This window comes from Lemur catta, chromosome 4, assembly GCF_020740605.2.
Source record: "Lemur catta isolate mLemCat1 chromosome 4, mLemCat1.pri, whole genome shotgun sequence".
Classification (NCBI taxonomy): domain Eukaryota; kingdom Metazoa; phylum Chordata; class Mammalia; order Primates; family Lemuridae; genus Lemur; species Lemur catta.
In genome coordinates this window covers 46,414,894-46,437,176 of record NC_059131.1, presented here as the reverse complement: position 1 = coordinate 46,437,176, position 22,283 = coordinate 46,414,894, and the positions used below count along the sequence as shown (strand labels likewise).

Below are 22,283 nucleotides of genomic sequence, written 5' to 3'. Positions count from 1 at the left end.
TCTGAGATGATGCCCAAGAATTTGCATTTCCAACAAGCTCCCAGGTGATGCTTATGGTGGGTGGGCCTGAACTGCACTTTGAGAAGCACTTCCCTGAGAGCACCAACAAAGAAATAAAGAGAACATAACTAGCAACCAGAGCCCCTCTCTCCCTGGGAGAATGAAAGTGAGGGTGGCAAGAGAAGAGGCCCCCAGCCAGGGGCACCTCTTATTCTCCCTCAGCCTGGAAAGGCAGAGCTGCTCCGGAGTTTGATGCTCAGATGCATTAATTGTGATACTTTACTTTGCCTAAGCGTGATGAAATAATTGAAGGCATCATAGCAAGAAGTTAAACCCTAGGGAGGCTATTAACAATTTAGCATTTCCAGTTCATGTGGGAATGTCGATTCTACTTACAGAGGAGAATATTGTGGACGTGTTTAGTGGAAGCAACAGCAGAATCAGCTGGGGTCCCCAATTGGCTTTGCTTTGACCCTCTTCCTGGAGGAGGATAAATGCAAATCTGAATCTCTCTCACAAAGACAATGCTTTTTTCTAAAGTAAATAGCTTGGCAGGCTGATAGAAATGGTTAATACTGCAGGGGAAGCAGAGGTAGAGGGTAAAAATAGTGGGGGTGAGGCTCAGGTAGCAGAGCAGGCCTTGTTTTCCAATTGTGAAACCAAGTCAGATCAATTGGACCGTTTGAAACCCCAACTCAACACTGCTGGGCTGGACTCTCCCACAAGAGGTTGTTAAGTGCTGCTAATGGGTCAGTAGAAAGAGAACCCTCTTTATCGGTATTTCTTGGGCAGTGAAGACCAAGGCAGAAGGAGCAGAGGGGAGAAGGTAGATGCCCCAGGAAGGACCACTGGACCAGGAGTCAGGAGACTAATTCTAATCTTCGTTTTGTGGTTCACCATCAGTATAGTTATGGGAAAGTCACTTAATTTCTCAAGGCCCCAGTTTTTCCATCTGTATAAATGAAGCCATAGACTTGATGATTGCTAAGGTTTTTTACAACTTAAAAAACAAAAACAAAAACCACAATGCCAGCTTGCTGTTGAGACCTCTCCTTGCCATGTGGCCTAGCACCACAGAGCAGCCGTCTGCTTCTTGGAAGACAATCCTTCCACGGATGGGGGAGAGGAAATGGTCCCGGCATGACCCAACTGCACCACATTCATTATGCAGTTAAACCTCTCTGCCAAGGACAATCTGCACTTGCAGCAACTCCCCAGCACTAGCACCAGCACCACTGCCCCAGCTCCACCCCAGATCATCAGGCATTAGATTCTTATATGGAGTGTGCAATCTAGATGCTATGAAGTCCACAGTAGGGTTCCAGCTCCTATGAGAATCCATTGTCACTGCTGATCTGACAGGAGGCGGGGCTTATGCAGAGATGCAAGCGATGGGGAGCAGCTGTAAATACAGATGAAGCCTCACTCACCCTCCGCCCACCTCCCACCACAGGGCTAGGCCCCCAGCAGGCTCCTGCGCTAGCTGGGATTGGGCACTGCCACCCTAGAGAACTGGTCTAGCTGCTGCTCCTGCAGCTCAGCTTGGTTAGGGCTAGCAGGTTGGTAGATAAACTTTGCCAACCAGAGCTGTATTCCAGGGGCTAAACCTAGGTCAGGTTGACAGTCCTCCTGTTACCTTGCTGGAGACTTAATTGAAACACTTCAGGGTCTCTTCCCAGAGTAAGTGGCAGGGGATTTGAAATTAGACTCACCCTCATGCAAGGATTCAAGTATGTTGTTGCTTTTATGCCAGGGTCACAGAGATACCTGGGTTGTGTGAGTTTCCTAAAAAAAGGATTTTAGTTTTGGCAACAAACAAACTTAGGAAACAGCTGAGGCAAGAACAAGTGCAAAAATGGATTCTCACATTTCTTGTTGAAAAGTACTAGGACTAAATCTGTAGTTAATTTTACCCCATACTCTCAATTCACTTAACATAAACAGTCAAATGTAGACACACTTGCTTGTTAAGTCTGATCTTCCTGCTTCTGTTGGTTCATTTTGTGGTGTTTATTTTGTTTGGGGTCAGAGAGGAGGAAATGCCTCCATAGATGGTCTCAGGCTAGGTCGTGCCTCCACCAGGGCCTCCCCTCCAGGCCTGGTAACAACAGATTTATGCCATCTGCATAAGAGCTTTCTCCAGCAACACACCATTGTTATCCACCGGGCTCCGTGCAAGGAAACCTTGTCCCATCTGCCCTGGCTGCACTTGGCAATGTGGTCTATATAAGGAGAACAGGACATATTTTACACTTGAGACCTGCTATCCTAGAGTATAACAACACTTCTAAGTGCTCTTAATATTAAGCTAACGGGAAACATACTGTTTACTCACATCAAAGTCTGTTTTTCTTCTCTCCTTGTCTTCCCCTATCATCACAAACTCCAAACCTCTGACTACACGGAGCACCTCCTGCTCCATCTATCCTTTGCTCTGCCTCAAGGTGGACAGCTACGTGGTTAGTTAGCTGAAGGTGGACTTGGAACATCTAGGAACTTACCACATAAACCAAAAAACCCCCAGGTGGCACAAACCAAATATTTCCTTTCCCCACACATTTCAGTGCTAGAAATGCTTAATTGACTGCTAGATTCCTGTTTATTAGTGTGAGAAGTTAGTCTTCTTCACTCCAGTGCAACAAAGTGCAGTAGAATGGTGAAGGTTGGCCACCGTTGCTGGGTGCTGCTATTGGAATGCTGGTTCTTTCCTTGTCATTTAATGCTATGATTTCTCACTCTCAAGGTGGAGACTTGACTGAAGTTATTTTAGCCCCACAAGTCTAATTTTTATCCTTCTCTGCTTTGTATTGTGAGAAGTCATGCCTATATAGGGTACTCCATTGACAGAATTCAAGAGTGTGGCCCAGCCAAGTTCCGAAATGCCCAAGGTCTCCCTATCATTGAAGGTCCTGTCACGAATGTAGCATGGAAAGAGGGGGTCAGTGGGATGGGGAAGGCAGGGTGGGGGGCAATGGGATGGAAAAGGGAGGGTGGGACTCTGTCCCATAAAAAATGATTCACAAATCCACTTATTTCCTATCAGCATATTGTTTTTTGCTGGGGTGTGTCTATAAAGTCAAGTCAATGTATGCATGTAAACCAGCCTTGCAGATAACCCCGCCCCCATTTTTCTAGCCTGTCCATAATATTATTGATTCTTCCCTCACTGCTTATACACCTCTCATAAGATAATAATCAAATATTAATAACAACAAATAAGCAAGCAAATGAACCAAACAAACTGCTCCATACCTAAAACAATCCCCATCCCTTTTGTCAAAAAAGACCAAAATTAAAAACAAACCAAAAAAAACTGTGGGATGTAAGTCACCACTGTTCTTTTGTTTCAGGCGTTGGGCCTGTTAACTATCTGCAAGGCTGTTGTAATGATGTTAATCTATTTTAATGGAATTGAAATGTGATATCCTGTGGTTTATGATGCTTTAGTGTTTGATTTTGGGTTTCTTTCACAGATAAACTTCTGCATTGGAGGGGCCTCTCCTCCCCTCGTTCTGCACATGGAGCTCTAATCCCCACGCCCGGGATGAGTGCAGAATACGCCCCGCAGGGTATTTGTAAGTTGAGCATTATTTCTTCTACAAATGTCCATGTGGATAGAGATGAGAGTTTCTGGAAATTACCCTTACTTTTTAAGTACTAAAGGGAGCTACTTCCAAAATAGATTGGCATATATATTATTCCATTACTCACTTGGCACCCGCTCCCCCACTCCACTGAGCCCCAGGGGACATCTTTCCTCCCCTTTTTCTTTCTTTCTTCACCGAAGGCAGGGAGCTGACAGCAGCTCCTCCCTGGGGAGGGGGAGTCTTCTCCCCAGGGTCTTGTCTGGCTCCTTGGCTGGTGACTGGATACGTCTGTGCCTTCAGAGCCCATTTTACTGCTGGACATTGACTCCCATGGTCTCATTTAGGACTTTGGGTTTAGTCCATGGCATGCATCTCTAGCCGAGGCCAGATCTAAAAGGAGTCAGATTTACTCCAGTGTTATTCTGATGCATATTTTATATGCATTTACATGTGTATTTGAACATGGTATATTTTATAGATACATGTACATTATATGTGTGCATATATACTCACACACATCATTTCTACTTATTTTTCTCCTAGTTTTAGAGAAAACTGCACAACACTGTCGTTAAAAAGTTAAAGTGTTGCACTGTGACCACCACCATACCACCACCACCACAATCATAGATTTACTTGTTCAAGCCAGCTTTTAGAGTAGGGACCTTTTAATGAAATTTAGCTTTGTATGTTTATGCAAATGTTTTCTGAAAGGTGCTGTTCTAGAAAGTAATACAGTTTGCTTCTCTGTGTAGGAACACATGATATGAATCATGCATGGCTAAAATGTCGCAGGGGGCGGGCCTGGGGGCCGGGGGAGAGAGGTGGTTCCACCCTAAACACAAAAAAGCAGGCTCAAGAAGAAAAGACGTGTGACATCTAATTTTTATTTTGAAAATAAAGGAAAAAGAACCTGCTGTGGAAAGGAAAAAAGAAAAGGGAAAGGGTCATGGAAAGGGTCAAGATGCAAGAGTTAAGGCTCTAAAGGGGACTGTTTGTTAGACGGGAGGGAAACTAGACTTACCCATCTTGTGAATGGTATCTGAAGAGCAGGGCATGCACCCTGAGACCAGATTCAAAGCTAGTTGTTTATTTTTCTGAACTCATAGGTAATCCTAGGTAACAAAGAATTATTGTGTGAATTTCACAAGCCCTTGGGTCCTGAGGGCTGGGTGGTGCAGGGGTTAAAAGCACCTCACCTGCCCCCCCCCACTCCCCCAAGCTGGGCCTAAGCCTGGGTTAGGTCACAGATTGCAGAGAGTTTAGGGGATTGGACTCAGGGTTTCAAGTCCCTACATGCTGGCTGGGTGGGGAGAGTTCTCCTCATTTTGCTGGGGGTGCCTGGGGCCTGCACTTGGCTGTGGGAACAGAGCCACCCTTGGAGGGAAGGGAAAGGAGGGAGTGGGCAGTAGAGAGAGGAGGATAGAGTTGAGAGGCCAAGGTGTGCTGGCCTGGGAAACAGATTAGCTCTCTCTTGGTCTTCCCGAGGGCAGGGAGTTTGATTTGACATGTAGGAAAGTCGGAGCCTGATATGGATCCCCTGTCCTCTCCCCCCTTCCCACAAAGGGAGGGTACGTAGTTTGCTGGTGCCCATGCCGGCAGGACCAGTTTAGGAGTGACCAGAACAAGGTATGTGGAAATGGGCTGTGGGGTTCCAGAGAGCTCTAGAACAAAGCTGACACCCACCCCACTCAGCTGCATTAACCAGCTGCCCTCGCTTTCAGAGCACTTAGCACTTACCTGTGGCCTCCCTGTTGGTGGACCAGTCACTCCTGCCTCCCTCACCAGAGCCTCCTTTCAGCCTCTGGGGTAAGGCCTGGAGTCGGACCTTCCTCTGGAAGCCGTGCTGGGGATGTAGTGTCACTAGTCATTACCCTCGGTAATTAATCACGCCTGGTAGTAATGAAAACTCACGTTCATGGTGGACGTGATAGCTTCCAGAGGGCTTTTTTATACTTATGTCATTTGAACCTCACAGCAATTCTTTAAAGTCTCTGTTTTTATGCTCATTTTACAGATAGGAATCCTACAGCTCAGACAAATAAACCGTCCCAGAGTCACAAGCTTAGAAAACACAGAGCCAGGGATCCCAGCCTCAGACCTCCTTGTTCTTCTAAATCTTGAGGCTTAGATCACATGGCTTTTCAGCATGGGTGACACACTAGAAATGAGGGTCATTCCTTCCCATAAAATGAAATGAAATGAAATGAAATAAAATAAAATAAAAGCCAGTAGGTGGGCTAATAGCTAATTTTAACCCTTTTGATACCTCGAGTTCCTCTGCTTAGGGGCCAGGTCTCAGTTTATTGCTCTAAATCAAAACAATCCTTGTGAATGCCCAATGAGGCTCTCAAATTGAGAAGTTGATTTTCATCAGAGTAAATGAAGAATATTATTATATTTTACAAGTCAATAAATCAACGTAGCCCTAATTTTGCCACGCAGGAAATCAATTCTGGTCTTTCTAAACCATCCAAGATGTTATGAACAAAGTAATTTCACAAATTATGGCGAGTAACACATTTATTGATGACTGCAGTTTAGGAATTTAGAATCTGTGAGCACTGTAATATAATATGGTACACCGGCATGAGCTGAGTGAAATACAGATTATATGGTGAAATTGTAATGCATCATTTGCTATTAGTGGACTGGTAATAATTACCAGTTTCAAAGCAGCTCTTTCCATGTAATCTTTAGTCTCAATCGTAACAGCCCTTCTCATTGACATTATGATTACACTAGCTGCCCTCATGATCTAGAATATCTAGTTGATGGGAATACTAAAATGTGATAGTGAAAACTGTATGTTGTATGCTCATTATAAGATAAAATGCCATTTTCTCTGACCTGACGTATGAGCACGAGGGGAGGATAACATCACAGTGTTAACATACTGTAGCATGATCACATATTGTAGCATGATCACATACTGGCTCTGAAAAAAAATTTAGGTAGCTAAGGGCAGCAAAAATAAAATGGACTTTCCTCATTTAAGCCTTTTCAAAAGGATACAAATGAGATCCTTGATGTAGTGCCATGTGCCACAGATTTCGGCATTTATCAATGGGCACATTCATGGTGCATGCCAAACCAGCATTACTAATAATAAGTCCAGGCCTGGGCTTCAGTAAAACATGATAAGGTAAAATATGATTTTAAGGCATTTGGAGGGATGAAAGTGTTAAGGACTTGCCTCATATGACAAATTTCCTTTTTACTTACCCAATTCAGATTGTCGGACTAAATGGGTATGATGATAGCCCAGAATCCTAGAGAGGCAAAGGAGAAAGCCACAGAAGGTCGTGGTTGGAACCAGATCGCTTCTTTCCAGCCTATTTGGGACCCAAATCATTGTTCAACAACAACAAAAAATTTATGAAAATACTCTGAATGAAGCTTTTTATTTCCCTTTGAAGAGAGGAGGCAAACAAAAATAGGCAGATAATGTGATACTAATGTCAGCGTTTTCTTTCAAAATCTTTCTGGCTTTTTTCCCCCCCTTCACATTAGACAAATGTTTGAAACCTAATTTTGGTATCTTACCATCTAATCTTGTTAAAGAGATTTACCCAGGAGTGGGATATATTGAGTGAGATTATAAATGCATTGTAAAGTAAATTACAAGGTCAGGGCAGGAGTCCATTATTTAGACAAGTGCTTGAGCGAGGCTGGCTTGTTTTGGAATACGAGTGTTTGGGGGCTCCTGAGAAGACCCTGCCAGCTTTTCTTTCTGACTTGCTAAATGGAGGAATCATATAATTGATTAATTCCTTGTTCCCACTCTTTAGCTCCATGGTGAATTTTGTCCTTTTTAAAAAGTTACTGGCAAATACTAGCTGTGGGCTTAAGGAATTCTTGTAAGCCCCTCTTTTAAAAGAAGGAGAAAAGTTTTAAGCCCTGTCTTTTTTGGAATCCCTGGGAAATTGTCTATTTTTCTCATCGTTGTCCTTTGGCCACCATCACTTGTGCCCTTTTTAATGCTGCAGTTGACTGGTAAACTGTTGGTTTGTTATTCCTTTGATATGTATACATATACATATAATCTATATATTTTTTAATTTAGCTATCTCCAAAAATGAAAGATTTTGTGAAGTCAAGCTGGTCGCTCTTTGCCAAAGTGGCATTTACCACTCTTGGGTTCTTTTCAGCAAGAGAGAAATAATGTGACTTAAGCAGGGCCCCTCTCCAGACGGCTTGGCTACTGGCCAAAGAGTTGACTAGCTGAACTGTATCTTTCTGTTTCTTTCTCAACTGGAGCTGAGTCTCAGCCGAGGGCGCAGGATGTTGTATAATTTGGTTCACGTTGTTAGCCTCTCAAAATAATGAGGAGGAGGATAGTGTAGCATTTCTCAGCCTGCTGCCTGTCACGGTGCTGGCTGCTTTAACTGTTCCTTAAACTAGGATGCTGTGTCTGCTTAAGTCGGCACCAGCCACTCCTCCTAACTTCCCTAGACGTGCATTTGTTTGACTGGGGGACAACTCCCAAAGTCAGTTAAATCTGAATTAAGTTGTTCTTTTGAGATTTTTACAACATTCCTTGAAATAAAAATGGGTGTCCCTGAGGGGTGTTGTAGAATCAAAATTGTGACTCACTGACCCTCACACAGGCTGGGATGTGAAAATGTTGCTGGTCTCTTTTCCATGGAAGTATTTTATGAGTACCTTTTCATTTTAACAATACCGACAATTAGTGTGTTTAAGGCTAAGATTAACAGCATCTCTAAAAGTCATAGAGAGTTGTAGTGAGTTATCCTTCTCCTCTTTTTGGATATCTCTATGAAATGCTTACCTATTGGTAGAGTTCACCTGCCACCCGGTAGGGACTAGAATGATAGGATTTAGGAAGCAGAAAAGTTTCCCTTGGGTCACCTTGTCCAAGTCCCTCACTTAACACAGAAGGAAGTGGTGGCCCCCAGAGATGAGATGGCTTGCCCCAAACTATAGCTGATGAGATTGGAAAGTTTAAAAGACATTTGCTGGGTTTCCTAGAATGCAGGGCTCCTCATCCTCAAGCTTGACTTGGTCACGATTTTTCTGCTTTGGGAATTGGATATAAAATTCTTAGAACTGAGTTTAACAGCAGAGAGACTGACTTGACAAATATTTCTTGGGCACCAACTTTCAGATGTGCTAGGCACCATTTAGACACAAGGGTAGTCAGTGAGGGCTTAGGCCCCCGTTGGGGTTAAGGGGTGGGGGCAGGGAAAGCTGGAGGTGGGACATTAATAAGCAATTGCTGATGCCCGCCTCGGTGATTAAACATTGATGTCGGTGTTGTATTATTTTGCAGGTAAAGATGAGCCCAGCAGCTACACATGTACAACTTGCAAACAGCCATTCACCAGTGCATGGTTTCTCTTGCAACACGCACAGAACACTCATGGATTAAGAATCTACTTAGAAAGCGAACACGGAAGTCCCCTGACCCCGCGGGTTGGTATCCCTTCAGGACTAGGTGCAGAATGTCCTTCCCAGCCACCTCTCCATGGGATTCATATTGCAGACAATAACCCCTTTAACCTGCTAAGAATACCAGGATCAGTATCGAGAGAGGCTTCCGGCCTGGCAGAAGGGCGCTTTCCACCCACTCCCCCCCTGTTTAGTCCACCACCGAGACATCACTTGGACCCCCACCGCATAGAGCGCCTGGGGGCGGAAGAGATGGCCCTGGCCACCCATCACCCGAGTGCCTTTGACAGGGTGCTGCGGTTGAATCCAATGGCTATGGAGCCTCCCGCCATGGATTTCTCTAGGAGACTTAGAGAGCTGGCAGGGAACACGTCTAGCCCACCGCTGTCCCCAGGCCGGCCCAGCCCTATGCAAAGGTTACTGCAACCATTCCAGCCAGGTAGCAAGCCGCCCTTCCTGGCGACGCCCCCCCTCCCTCCTCTGCAGTCCGCCCCTCCTCCCTCCCAGCCCCCGGTCAAGTCCAAGTCATGCGAGTTCTGCGGCAAGACGTTCAAATTTCAGAGCAACCTGGTGGTGCACCGGCGCAGCCACACGGGCGAGAAGCCCTACAAGTGCAACCTGTGCGACCACGCGTGCACCCAGGCCAGCAAGCTGAAGCGCCACATGAAGACACACATGCACAAATCGTCCCCCATGACGGTCAAGTCCGACGACGGGCTCTCCACCGCCAGCTCCCCGGAACCTGGCACCAGCGACCTGGTGGGCAGCGCCAGCAGCGCGCTCAAGTCCGTGGTGGCCAAGTTCAAGAGCGAGAACGACCCCAACCTGATCCCGGAGAACGGGGACGAGGAGGAAGAGGAGGACGACGAGGAAGAGGAAGAAGAGGAGGAAGAGGAGGAGGAGGAGCTGACGGAGAGCGAGAGGGTGGACTACGGCTTCGGGCTGAGCCTGGAGGCGGCGCGCCACCACGAGAACAGCTCGCGGGGCGCGGTGGTGGGCGTGGGCGACGAGGGCCGCGCCCTGCCCGACGTCATGCAGGGCATGGTGCTCAGCTCCATGCAGCACTTCAGCGAGGCCTTCCACCAGGTCCTGGGCGAGAAGCATAAGCGCAGCCACCTGGCTGAGGCCGAGGGCCACAGGGACACTTGCGACGAAGACTCGGTGGCCGGTGAGTCGGACCGCATAGATGATGGCACTGTTAACGGCCGCGGCTGCTCCCCGGGCGAGTCGGCCTCAGGGGGCCTGTCCAAAAAGCTGCTGCTGGGCAGCCCCAGCTCGCTGAGCCCCTTCTCTAAGCGCATCAAGCTGGAGAAGGAGTTCGACCTGCCCCCGGCCGCCATGCCCAACACGGAGAACGTGTACTCTCAGTGGCTCGCCGGCTACGCGGCCTCCAGGCAGCTCAAAGATCCCTTCCTTAGCTTCGGAGACTCCAGACAATCGCCTTTTGCCTCCTCGTCGGAGCACTCCTCTGAGAACGGGAGCTTGCGCTTCTCCACGCCGCCCGGGGAGCTGGACGGAGGGATCTCGGGGCGCAGCGGCACGGGAAGTGGAGGGAGCACGCCCCATATTAGTGGTCCGGGCCCGGGCAGGCCCAGCTCAAAAGAGGGCAGACGCAGCGACACTTGTGAGTACTGTGGGAAAGTCTTCAAGAACTGTAGCAATCTCACTGTCCACAGGAGAAGCCACACGGGCGAAAGGCCTTATAAATGCGAGCTGTGCAACTATGCCTGTGCCCAGAGTAGCAAGCTCACCAGGCACATGAAAACGCATGGCCAGGTGGGGAAGGACGTTTACAAATGTGAAATTTGTAAGATGCCTTTTAGCGTGTACAGTACCCTGGAGAAACACATGAAAAAATGGCACAGTGATCGAGTGTTGAATAATGATATAAAAACTGAATAGAGGTATATTAATACCCCCCTCACTCCCACCTGACACCCCCTTTTCACCACCCCCCTTCCCCATGGCCCTCCAGCCCCACTCCCTGTAGGATTTTTTTCTAGTCCCATGTGATTTAAACAAACAAACAAACAAACAAACAAACAGAAGTAATGGAAGCTAAGAATATGAGAGTGCTTGTCACCAGCACACCTGTTTTTATTTTTTTTTGGTTTTCTTTTTCTTTTTTTCTTTTTCTTTTTTTCCTTTATGTTCTCACCGTTTGAATGCATGATCTGTATGGGGCAATACTATTGCATTTTACGCAAACTTTGAGCCTTTCTCTTGTGCAATAATTTACATGTTGTGTATGTTTTTTTTTTTTAAACTTAGACAGCATGTATGGTATGTTATGGCTATTTTAAATTGTCCCTAATTCGTTGCTGAGCAAACATGTTGCTGTTTCCAGTTCCGTTCTGAGAGAAAAAGAGAGAGAGAGAGAAAAAGACCATGCTGCATACATTCTGTAATACATATCATGTACAGTTTTATTTTATAACGTGAGGAGGAAAAACAGTCTTTGGATTAACCCTCTATAGACAGAATAGATAGCACTGAAAAAAAAAATCTATGAGCTAAGTGTCTGTCTCTAAAGGGTTAAATGTATCAATTGGAGAGGAAAAAAAGGCCTTGAATTGACAAATTAACAGAAAAACAGAACAAGTTTATTCTATCATTTGGTTTTAAAATATGAGTGCCTTGGATCTATTAAAACCACATTGCTGGTTCTTTCTACTTGTTATAAACTTGTAGCTTATTTCAGCATTGGGTGAGGTAATAAACCTTAGGACGTAGCATATAATTCTATATTGTATTTCTCACAACAATGGCTACCTAAAAATATGACCCATTATGTCCTAGTTAATCATCATTTTTCCTTTAGTTTAATTTTGTGAACAAAACTGATATATACCAGTATAAAAGCTAGTTTGCTCCTGGTAAGAGCTTAAAAGAAATGGGCTGTTTTGCCCAAAGTTTTATTTTTTTTAAACAATGATTAAATTGAATGTGTAATGTGCAAAAACCCTGGAACATGATTAAATACATTAGTGAGGAGTTCATTTTATGAAGATACTTGTTTTAAATAATGTCTTTTAAAAAAATTCTGGCACCAAAAGAAATAGATCCAGATCCACTTGGTTGTCAAATGGACAATCAAATGATAAACTTTAAGACCTTGCATACTATATTAAAAACAAGAGGCTGACAATAAGGTTTGACAGAGGGGAACAGAGGAAAAAAAAATAAGTGATTTATTAGCACAACGTGGTACTATTTGCCATTTTAAACTAGAACAGGTGTATAAGCTAATATTGATACAATGATGATTAACTATGAATTTTTAAGACTTGCGTTTAAATGTGACATTCTTAAAAAAAGAAGAGAAAAAATTTAAGAGTAGCAGTATATATGTCTGTGCTCCCTAAAAGTTGTACTTCATTTCTTTTCCATACACTGTGTGCTATTTGTGTTGACATGGAAGAGGATTCATTGTTTTTATTTTATTTTTTTAATTTTTTCTTTTTTATTAAGCTGGCATCTGCCCCAGTTGGTGTTCAAATAGCACTTGACTCTGCCTGTGATATCTGTATCTTTTCTCTAATCAGAGATACAGAGGTTGAGTATAAAATAAACCTGCTCAGATAGGACAATTAAGTGCACTGTACAATTTTCCCAGTTTACAGGTCTATACTTAAGGGAAAAGTTGCAAGAATGCTGAAAAAAAAATTGAACACAATCTCATTGATGAGCATTTTTAAAAAAAAAAAACTAAAAAAAAAAAACTTTGCCAGCCATTTACTTGACTATTGAGCTTACTTACTTGGACGCAACATTGCAAGCGCTGTGAATGGAAACAGAATACACTTAACATAGAAATGAATGATTGCTTTCGCTTCTACAGTGCAAGGATTTTTTGTACAAAACTTTTTTAAATATAAATGTTAAGAAAAAAATTTTTTTAAAAAACACTTCATTATGTTTAGGGGGGAACTGCATTTTAGGGTTCCATTGTCTTGGTGGTGTTACAAGACTTGTTATCCATTTAAAAATGGTAGTGGAAATTCTATGCCTTGGATACACACCGCTCTTCAGGTTGTAAAAAAAACATACATTGGGGAAAGGTTTAAGATTATATAGTACTTAAATATAGGAAAATGCACACTCATGTTGATTCCTATGCTAAAACACATTTATGGTCTTTTTTCTGTATTTCTAGAATGGTATTTGAATTAAATGTTCATCTAGTGTTAGGCACTATAGTATTTATATTGAAGCTTGTATTTTTAACTGTTGCTTGTTCTCTTAAAAGGTATCAATGTACCTTTTTTGGTAGTGGAAAAAAAAAAGACAGGCTGCCACAGTATATTTTTTTAATTTGGCAGGATAATATAGTGCAAATTATTTGTATGCTTCAAAAAAAAAAAAAGAGAGAAACAAAAAAGTGTGACATTACAGATGAGAAGCCATATAATGGCGGTTTGGGGGAGCCTGCTAGAATGTCACATGGATGGCTGTCATAGGGGTTGTACATATCCTTTTTTGTTCCTTTTTCCTGCTGCCATACTGTATGCAGTACTGCAACTAATAACGTTGGTTTGTTATGTAGTGTGCTTTTTGTCCCTTTCCTTCTATCACCCTACATTCCAGCATCTTACCTTCATATGCAGTAAAAGAAAGAAACAAAAAAAAAAGGAAAAAAAAAACCAATGTTTTGCAGTTTTTTTCATTGCCAAAAACTAAATGGTGCTTTATATTTAGATTGGAAAGAATTTCATATGCAAAGCATATTAAAGAGAAAGCCCGCTTTAGTCAATACTTTTTTGTAAATGGCAATGCAGAATATTTTGTTATTGGCCTTTTCTATTCCTGTAATGAAAGCTGTTTGTCGTAACTTGAAATTTTATCTTTTACTATGGGAGTCACTATTTATTATTGCTTATGTGCCCTGTTCAAAACAGAGGCACTTAATTTGATCTTTTATTTTTCTTTGTTTTTATTTTTTTTTATTTGGATGACCAAAGGTCATTACAACCTGGCTTTTTATTGTATTTGTTTCTGGTCTTTGTTAAGTTCTATTGGAAAAACCACTGTCTGTGTTTTTTTGGCAGTTGTCTGCATTAACCTGTTCATACACCCATTTTGTCCCTTTATTGAAAAAAATAAAAAAAATTAAAGTACACAATGTAAGCTTCTTGTGTCCTCATTTGACACACTCTGTAAATTACTTTCAAGAAAATAACAGGTTTTAAGAGAAGGCCAGTCAGTCTTTTTCAGGATTATTTCTATGGGCATTTTGATGTGTGTATTATATTCTAAAGGAACATACAGTACTTACTATATTAAAATAGACATATCTCAAACTATGGAAATAGTTTTTAGGCTTTACAGTTCTAGAATAATTTTCAAGAAATGGAAGGTGTTTTCAGTCTGATGTTAAAAACTTTTGCTTCATCTCTTTGCAGAAATCCATTCACATATAAGTGAAAAACTTGCTGGTAATAGCATCTTAAACTTTTATTTCCTTTGGATTTTTTGCTGTTCTTGTTGTCTAAAAGTTCTTTTCTATTCTCCCATTCTTCCCCTATCTTAGAATGTAATATAAAAAAGGGCTTTTGTTTTTTAAAAGTCAGCTGTTTAATTTTCACGTAAGAATCTTTCCACATAACAAAAATAACCCCACATCTCAATCTAAAAATCTAGAAACAAAGGCATTATGTTAAAAAAATTAAAAGGGAGAGAAAGAAAAGAAAGTGGCAACAGGGGTTTATCCAGACATGGCCAAATCTTTGAAATCAGCTACTGATTTCCTAAGATGTATGATGGTTTGCCTTGTGATTTTGAGATCTCAGGTACCCTAGATGCTACAGAGTGTTTTAGGTGTTGCTGACAGCAAATGAAGGTGGGAATACCCTTCAATTATCTTTTGACCAATCAACAGATTTAGAAAACATCTTTGAAAAGCAAGTTAGGTCTATTTTAAAAACCTCTCCTTAGAAATTCGTGTTGTCAGTTTCCCAAATACTGCATGTTGCAGCATCTATTTGCTTTATTAAAACACATACCTCTGTGAGACTGTCTCCCTGTTCCCAGTGTAGATGAATGGACATGACATTGTTCTTATTTTTGTTAAAACCAAAACAAAAGCTGTTCTGTTGTCTTCTTGTAGCATTTTTTGTTGCTCAGTTCTTATGCCCTGGTGCCTGTGAGGTGGCCTTTTCATGTAATGCCTTTTATCTCAGGCAAGAATAGCTTTTTATCTTTCTAAAGTATAGAGAAAGTAGATATATTTTTTTAAAAGCCAGTTTGGATGGGAAGCAGAGAGTGGGGCAGAGAGGAATCCACTGAGAGAGGATTTTGGAGAACATTGCACAGGAGCTGGGGTGGGGTGGGGGTGGGGTGCCTTGGAGAACTTGATGTTTGTCAGTGAGCTGAGAACAGAGATACTGTATGTGTTTCAGATTAGGTTACTCCAAAACTGAATCCAAAACGCTGCTCAAGGCAGATAGAAATATTCCTTAATGCTATGCCAGTTTCAGACGTGGTGAGTGCTGTACCACCGTATTAAATGTCCATAAAACCTCTGTGTGTCCCTATTACCCTTTTATTAGGAGCTATGAGGGCAGCTGTGTAGGTTTTATATACAGTAGTCATTTTAATTTCTCAGTATATGATGCTCTTAGTGTAATTAGGTTTTGCATCCTGACAGACAGAATTAATGGTGGATACTGCATACTTGTCTGTTTAAATTTCTTAAATCAAATGGGGAACGGGGAGGAGTGCAAACATCTGGTGATAAATCACAGATTATGTTTGATTTACATGGTCCCAAAGTTAAATAAATTTGTTGGGAGACAGGTTCTTCAGGTTACTTAGTCTCCTGACTTATTGAATCCTTCTGATAAAATATGATTTCTGAAGTTGAGTGAACAATAGAACAACATAAATATAGCCAACATAAATATAACTTATAAATGACATTTTGTATCAGGAACTCTAAAATTTTAAATCTTAATATAAAATAACAAAAAACATCTCCAATAGTAAGATGAATTCATGATACATTTTTTAAATGAGGAAATACTAAGAACATTAATATCTCCCAAAATTCCCAAGTTTTGTAACACTTTTGACATGCTGATGGACTGTTCTCTATGTACCTGTACTCCTGATGCTCAAAATGTTCCTTTTTATCTTCATTTTGAGAAAACTTAATAAACAGGAATACAGCCAATACTATCTCTCACAGATTTTAACCCAGAAACTCTTCCAGTATATATACAGCCTTCTCTTCCTGAGACCATTTGCTTATCCATGCTTTGATTAGGACCTACAAAAGGGCTGAAACCAACACATTTTAAAGGTTGCTAAGAAGTAAGGTGAACACAGGTCTTCATTTGTACCAGCCATGGCAGGAAGTGTGAAGTAGTTGAGTTTTTCCCAGGGCATTCTGTGAATATAGAACTGTTTATTTAAATACCATTTTTGTATATGCAATAAGTACATATTGTATATATTCATAATGCTCGAAGTGAGAATTTGAAAGGAAGTGGTGGTGGGGGGGTTGGAGTAGATATAATTTCAACTGGAGAAATAAGGGAATGAACTGGTTTATTCACAGACACTAAAAGTTTGCTGAAAGGTGCTGGGATTATTTTGGGCCTTTCTGAAAAGGAGTTGAGAAGCCTCAGGCCCATCCTCTCCTGCTGTAGCGCTTTACACACAGACAGTGAGGGAGGAAAATACAGTGTTTTCTTTTTTTAAACCTCTTTTCTCCCTCCATACACACACAAACATGATTTCCTATGACTGTGTTGTAACTGTGTGTTCTTCGTCATGATTCTGTTACGCCATTGTCCCTGGGCCTGGTGTGTTCAGGAATGTACCCATCCCATTCTCTTTTTTCAGACAATTTCCCATTTAAAAAAAAAAATTGTGGGATTTTGCCGTTATGAGGATGGGATTGGCAGTGTTCTTTCAACCTGCGTGAAAAAAATGTTTTTTAAGACTGCTAACTTTTAAAAGGCATAAGCCACTTAGCAAATTCTCCTAAGTGTCTCCTAAGGCTCTGCAACTTTCCCAGTTTTAGAGAAGTGGGCATGAGGGCACAGACGGAATTGGGATTGTGCGCATTTGGTCCAGGGCTGCTGTGGCTACGCGCTGAGGGCGTGGGGTGTTGTGTGTGCACCTTGGCTTGCGGGCATCTCGTTGTCCCATTTGCTCCCACACATGGCCAGAGCCTCGGCCTTCAGGGGAACGGGCCTGTTTCTCTCTCTCTCTCTATTTCCCAGTGTCACCTACAGTCATGGGATACAATTAATTCCTCCCTTCCAAATGGGAAAGGCGACCAATACAGTTCACACGAGTCACTGTACTACAGAACCTAAGCTTGGTTGAACACAGCTCAATGGTTGATCCAAATACTGTTTTTCCTTTCTGTAAAGTGGCAAAAACTCTTTAAAGGGAGCACATGTCTCAGGTTTTTCATAGAGAAGCAGAAAGGGCAAATTAAGCAATCTCCCCAAAATATCCTCTAAAGCAAGAACCCCCAAACCCGTAGGGGACTGTGCTTTTAAATAACCGTGAATGCGGTACATGCCCATGCTATACCTTGTCTGTTAGGGCTTTAAATATTGGTAGCAGGTCGGACAAAGGGGTTTGATTGGGGTCTCAGCTAAAGGGGCCTCAACAACAGTGACTTAGCGCTGGACTGGGAATGGGATTCCCCAGAGGCCACCTGGACACAGCAGGCCCCTCAGCCCAGGTCTGCGCTGCTCTGCTCAGAGGGGATGCCTGAGAGCAGCTGAGCTCCAGACCCCGGGCCTCCTGCGGCGCCAAGTCAGGGGAGAGGAGGCCCCCCGGCCCCTGCTTCGGGTCGCCATGGCAACGAGGCTGGAATGCCACAGTGGTGGCCCTCTTCCTCGGCACATCCGGACTCCCAGTTCTGCTGCTTCAAGTCAATGTCCACAGCAAGGGAGGAACTCGGAGGAAAATAACCATTCCCTTCTTCCCTTCACTACTGCCTTCCCCCTTCCAAAAAAAAAAAAAAAAAAGGAAAAAGAAAACTGCATGTTTGAAAGAAACTACAGGCAGTTTTTGGTGCAATTTGAGAGCAACTATTTTGGGTTCTGGTTTTATCTTCAGAGATTTGTTCGCCTCTTGTAAATCGTTGGCTGCTTTGACGTTGAACTTGATGACATTTCATGTTTTCGTTGTGCTGCTTTTACATCAATTTTGATTTTTTGTTTCTTTATAATTTCATTATTATTTTGAGAAGATGTCCCTCTTCCCTCCTCCCTTCCCCGCTCTCCTCAACCAAAGGACTGTTTCTTACTAAGTTTTCTCAGTCATAAGGGAAAGTGTTTCCTTCCAGGTGTGTCCCGAGTTTATTAGGACTATCCTATGACTGGGTGGGGGGCAGTCTGGGTCCTTTGGGGGGCGGGAGGGAGGAGTGGGAAAGCCACTCAGAGGTCAGAGATATCTGGGGAGGGGAGAAAAGTTTGAAATCATGCTTAAGATGCCAGTGGCTCAACTTGTGGTTGATTTAAGTTATAATTTTTAAAAGCTAGTTAGAGAACAGAAAAATCACTGGGCCAAGTCACACCTGTACTTTTTTTTTTCCCCTCCTCTGTCTCCAACCTCTTTCTAGGTTCTTCACACACCCCCATTCGGCGTAGTACCCAGAGAGCTCAAGATGTGTGGCAGTTTTCGGATGGAAGCTCGAGAGCCCTTAAGTTCTGAGAAAATTTGAAGCCCCCAGGGGCGGGGTGGACGCGTGCCGCCCAGCCGACGTCAGCGTGGTCTGTCATCCTGCTAGTTTGTGATGTTTTCTGACAGTAGCCTCCAAGAAGCCGTTGTGCGAAGACAGAGTCCTGCAGAGTCCTGCAGAGTCCTTCCAGCCTGGGCCTGCAGTGCCATTTTATTTATATTTTTTAATAAAAAGTAAAAACAAAAAAACAGACCCATATTGGAACAGTGATTCAGTCCCATATAGAGGGCCTGTGGACCATCGCTGTCCCCAGTGATGTCCTGGCCCTTTTGAAACCAGCCAACCTAATTACCCGTATTGTGGAAATGAGCATGAGTCCCCGACCCCTTGTTTCTATACATTCTATGTTGTCTTTTAAAAAGTGTGCTTAACATTGACACAATAAATGTTGGAGCTTTAGGTGGTGTTTGCTTGTTTTTTAATTTTTAATGCTTGTAGGACAAGGCAGCTGCTTATGACTTTGTATTTCCTGTACCCGTTTCCTGCAAACACTCATTGGGTGGGTAGGAGGAACAGATTTGAGGAATGGGTAGGAGATGTAGGAGGGGAAATAGGTTACTGCTTATCGGATGACATAAATTTTCAAGGAGAATCAAAATGCAAAACTTGGGAATAAATCATAGCAATATCATAATTAATGTAGTAGTAGTGTTGCTGTTTATTAATGCTGAAGTGTGGTTTTCCTAACTGTCTGGCTTATAATTTGCATACCATTAAATAATGCATAATATGGCATGCTGAATCCTGTTTGTCAAATATATGCTTTTGGTGGCTACCATGTAGGATTTGAATTTGTCTTTTAATTTAGCTCAAGAAAGATAACGTCACTGGGTGAGTGGTAAATCCTAAAGAAGGTGATAAATGTCAGTAGTTGCTTATTAAATATTCTAATTTTAGGTTCCCAAACCTTTAGCAAATAGATCTTAACGTAGACAAACAAACAAAAAAATACAAAACTTCTCTAGTACTTACATCAGGAAATTTGGGGCAGATTTTATAGGGGGAAAATTATAGGAGGAAAGAAGTTCACATCAGAATAGAACATTGTAATCATAGTAGTGCCTCATTCCTTAGAAATGAGTGCCACAAATAAGTTAGGTCCACAAACAGGTGATAACAATTCCCTCCAGCCCAGTTAATTTGCAAAGAACTTTTCTCAATTTGACGTTTTCTATTGCCTGGAGATTCAGAAGAGAATTAGAAACAATATAGCATATTAAAGTAGGTTTATAAATAATAGAGCTCAGACACCTGTGTGTTATAGATTTACATGTTGGCTGTGAACCTAAGTGGGGAAAATCTTACCCACTCACCCTCTGGCTAGATTACCTCTCCTAGTGAAAAGATAGCAAAATAATTGGCATCGGCCTGCTTTTCTGCTTATTCATCATAACTAATGATTCCCCACAGTAGTGTACTACGTTATACACTATGCAGTGCTTTCGTGTGTATTATTTCATCTGATCCTGGTCGGGACAGATCTCACGACTTCCACTTTATGGATGGGGGACTGAGGCACTCACGAAGGTTCAGGGTTTGCTGGAAGGCACATCAGTAAGAGGGAAAGCAGAGAAGCCAGGTTTTCTGGTTTCTAGTCCAGAGCTAATTCCCCTGAAGTCTGTCCAACTGATCAAAGGGAATGTCTCTCCCTGTGTTAGCACACAAGCCATAAATGTTCACAGACACATGCATGTGGCTTACATGCACAGGCCCAGGCTGTCCTTTGGTAAAGGCATGCAGAGTGGCCTCTTCCACCAGCAGCTGTGTGCACTGCAGAAGGGAGCTTGGAGCAAGGGTCCCACCTTGCCATCTCCTTTCTCCTGTGGCCTTTCTGTAATAAATAACCCTGATGGCACAGGTGGCCTTGAAAGGCTTTCGAGAGTTCTTCTCAGCTCTGCGTGAGGTGGGACTTCCAGACAAGAAGTAATTTCATGGAGAAACCCTCTCCCTGCCCCATGCTCTCCTTCTGTGTTGTTGAAACCTAAGACTGTTAGGGATTCTGGGACAGCATCCTCCCTAAATGTGCTAAGCTCCTTACCGATGCTTAGAAAGAGCGATGCCACTTCCAAAGGGAGGCTAGAACGGACACAGAACAAACTGCCCTGGGCTTTGAGACAACTTCAGCTTAGGTAATTGCACTTGGGGATCATGACACTTTCGTTCCTGGTCTGTGTTTCCACCCGGCACTTCTTACTTCTCAGAGTCAGTTTGTAAATAAATGGGTATCTCCAGAAGTGGTTTTTTGCGGGGAAAGAGGAGAACGGAAGTGGATAAAGGATATCTTTTTTCTCTCCTCCCTTTGGAGAAGAAAAATACCTCACTAAAACCAAACCAAACCAAACCAACCAACCAACCAAACAAACAAAAGACCCATGTCTTCCCCCATACCTTTTTTAGTTGACAAAAAAATAAAAATTCATTTATGGAATTTATTATGAAATGGTATTATGCTAGGGCTAGAACTTTGGAAACTCCACATAGGATTGATGATTTGGAAAGACATTGTGCGATACATCAAGGTCATGGTTACCTGTGAATGGTGGAAGCAGGGGAAGGGAGTGACAAATCTGACTGGGGTCCTCATTGTGCCATCTCTACAGAGTGGAACTTCAAGTTGCAGAGATTAATTGGTTGCTAACATGCACTGAGCATGGATTTGAAGACACGGTCGTGGCTACTTGAAGAGTGGGGACCAAAAACCAGGGCATTGATTTTAACTTCCCAAGCTTGGTCTATGAGCATTAATTCTGTAGTCTGTCCAGATTGTCACACTATACAAAAAGTTCTGTAAGACTTTGGTGTCCATGACAACAGAGAGACTCTGAACTTCTGCAGCACCTAGCACCTAGTCTGCTGAATTTTGGCGCTGCTGAGAAATAATTGGATCAAAATCCAGTGATGGTTTAAAGAACACTCATAAGAAAGGGGAGCAAACTTAGATTCTACTGAGGTCTAACTGAGTTCCCCAAACCTTGGCAGAATATTTCTTGGACATTTTTGTTTGGAGCTTTCAAGAGCATTTTAATTAGAGCCTAGCCCTTCAAATGGTCAGGAATGTATCTTTTAGGTTTTGTATGCATTGACATGATATTTTTTTTTTGAGAGCTAGATAGTGAGGTTAATGTTGAAGAAGACAATTATTAATATTAATATAGGTTTTTTTTAACCTTAGTGTTAATGTTTATTCCTATAAAAAATTTTAATTTACCAATCTGTGTCCCTGGAAGTAGTGATAGAAAGGATTAGAATTAAAGTGTTTTGTAGGCTGTTGGTTCTCTCCTTACAAAGCTGCATAGCTTTGGCTCCATTTTGGGTAGAGTGTGTGGGAAACAGATTTGAGGAATTTTGAGTCTGGTGGAAGTTCAGAAACAACCAATGTTGCAAGCACCTCTTCCTTCTTCAAGAATTCATCCTGCCTAAGTTCTTAACCAGCAGGGAAACAATAACATCATATTTCTTTCCTCTGACTCCCTGATAGAGACAGCACTCTCCATTTTGCATCCCCTGGAGTTACATTAAGCCAAAGAACTTCTCACTTTCAGCAAAATCCAGAAGCAATAATTGTTTTCCTTTCTTAG

At 42.6% G+C, this 22,283-nt stretch overlaps 1 protein-coding gene across 3 annotated transcripts in view; it reads left to right on the top strand.

Moving 5' to 3' along the window:
* The window catches only part of BCL11A (BAF chromatin remodeling complex subunit BCL11A), a 96,399-nt gene extending 77,295 nt beyond the window's left edge, over positions 1 to 19,104 (top strand). The window contains exons 3-5 of one of the 3 annotated variants that reach the window (XM_045549666.1): positions 3,474 to 3,575; positions 8,881 to 9,023; positions 18,586 to 19,104. In XM_045549666.1, the coding sequence (XP_045405622.1) occupies positions 3,474 to 3,575; positions 8,881 to 9,023; positions 18,586 to 18,687 (347 nt within the window). In that variant the 3' untranslated portion in view covers positions 18,688 to 19,104. Of the gene's footprint in view, positions 1 to 3,473; positions 3,576 to 8,880; positions 10,933 to 18,585 lie in introns of those variants that run through there. The other 2 variants (XM_045549665.1, XM_045549664.1) reach the window with 2 other exon arrangements.
* Positions 19,105 to 22,283: the final 3,179 nt, after the last annotated feature.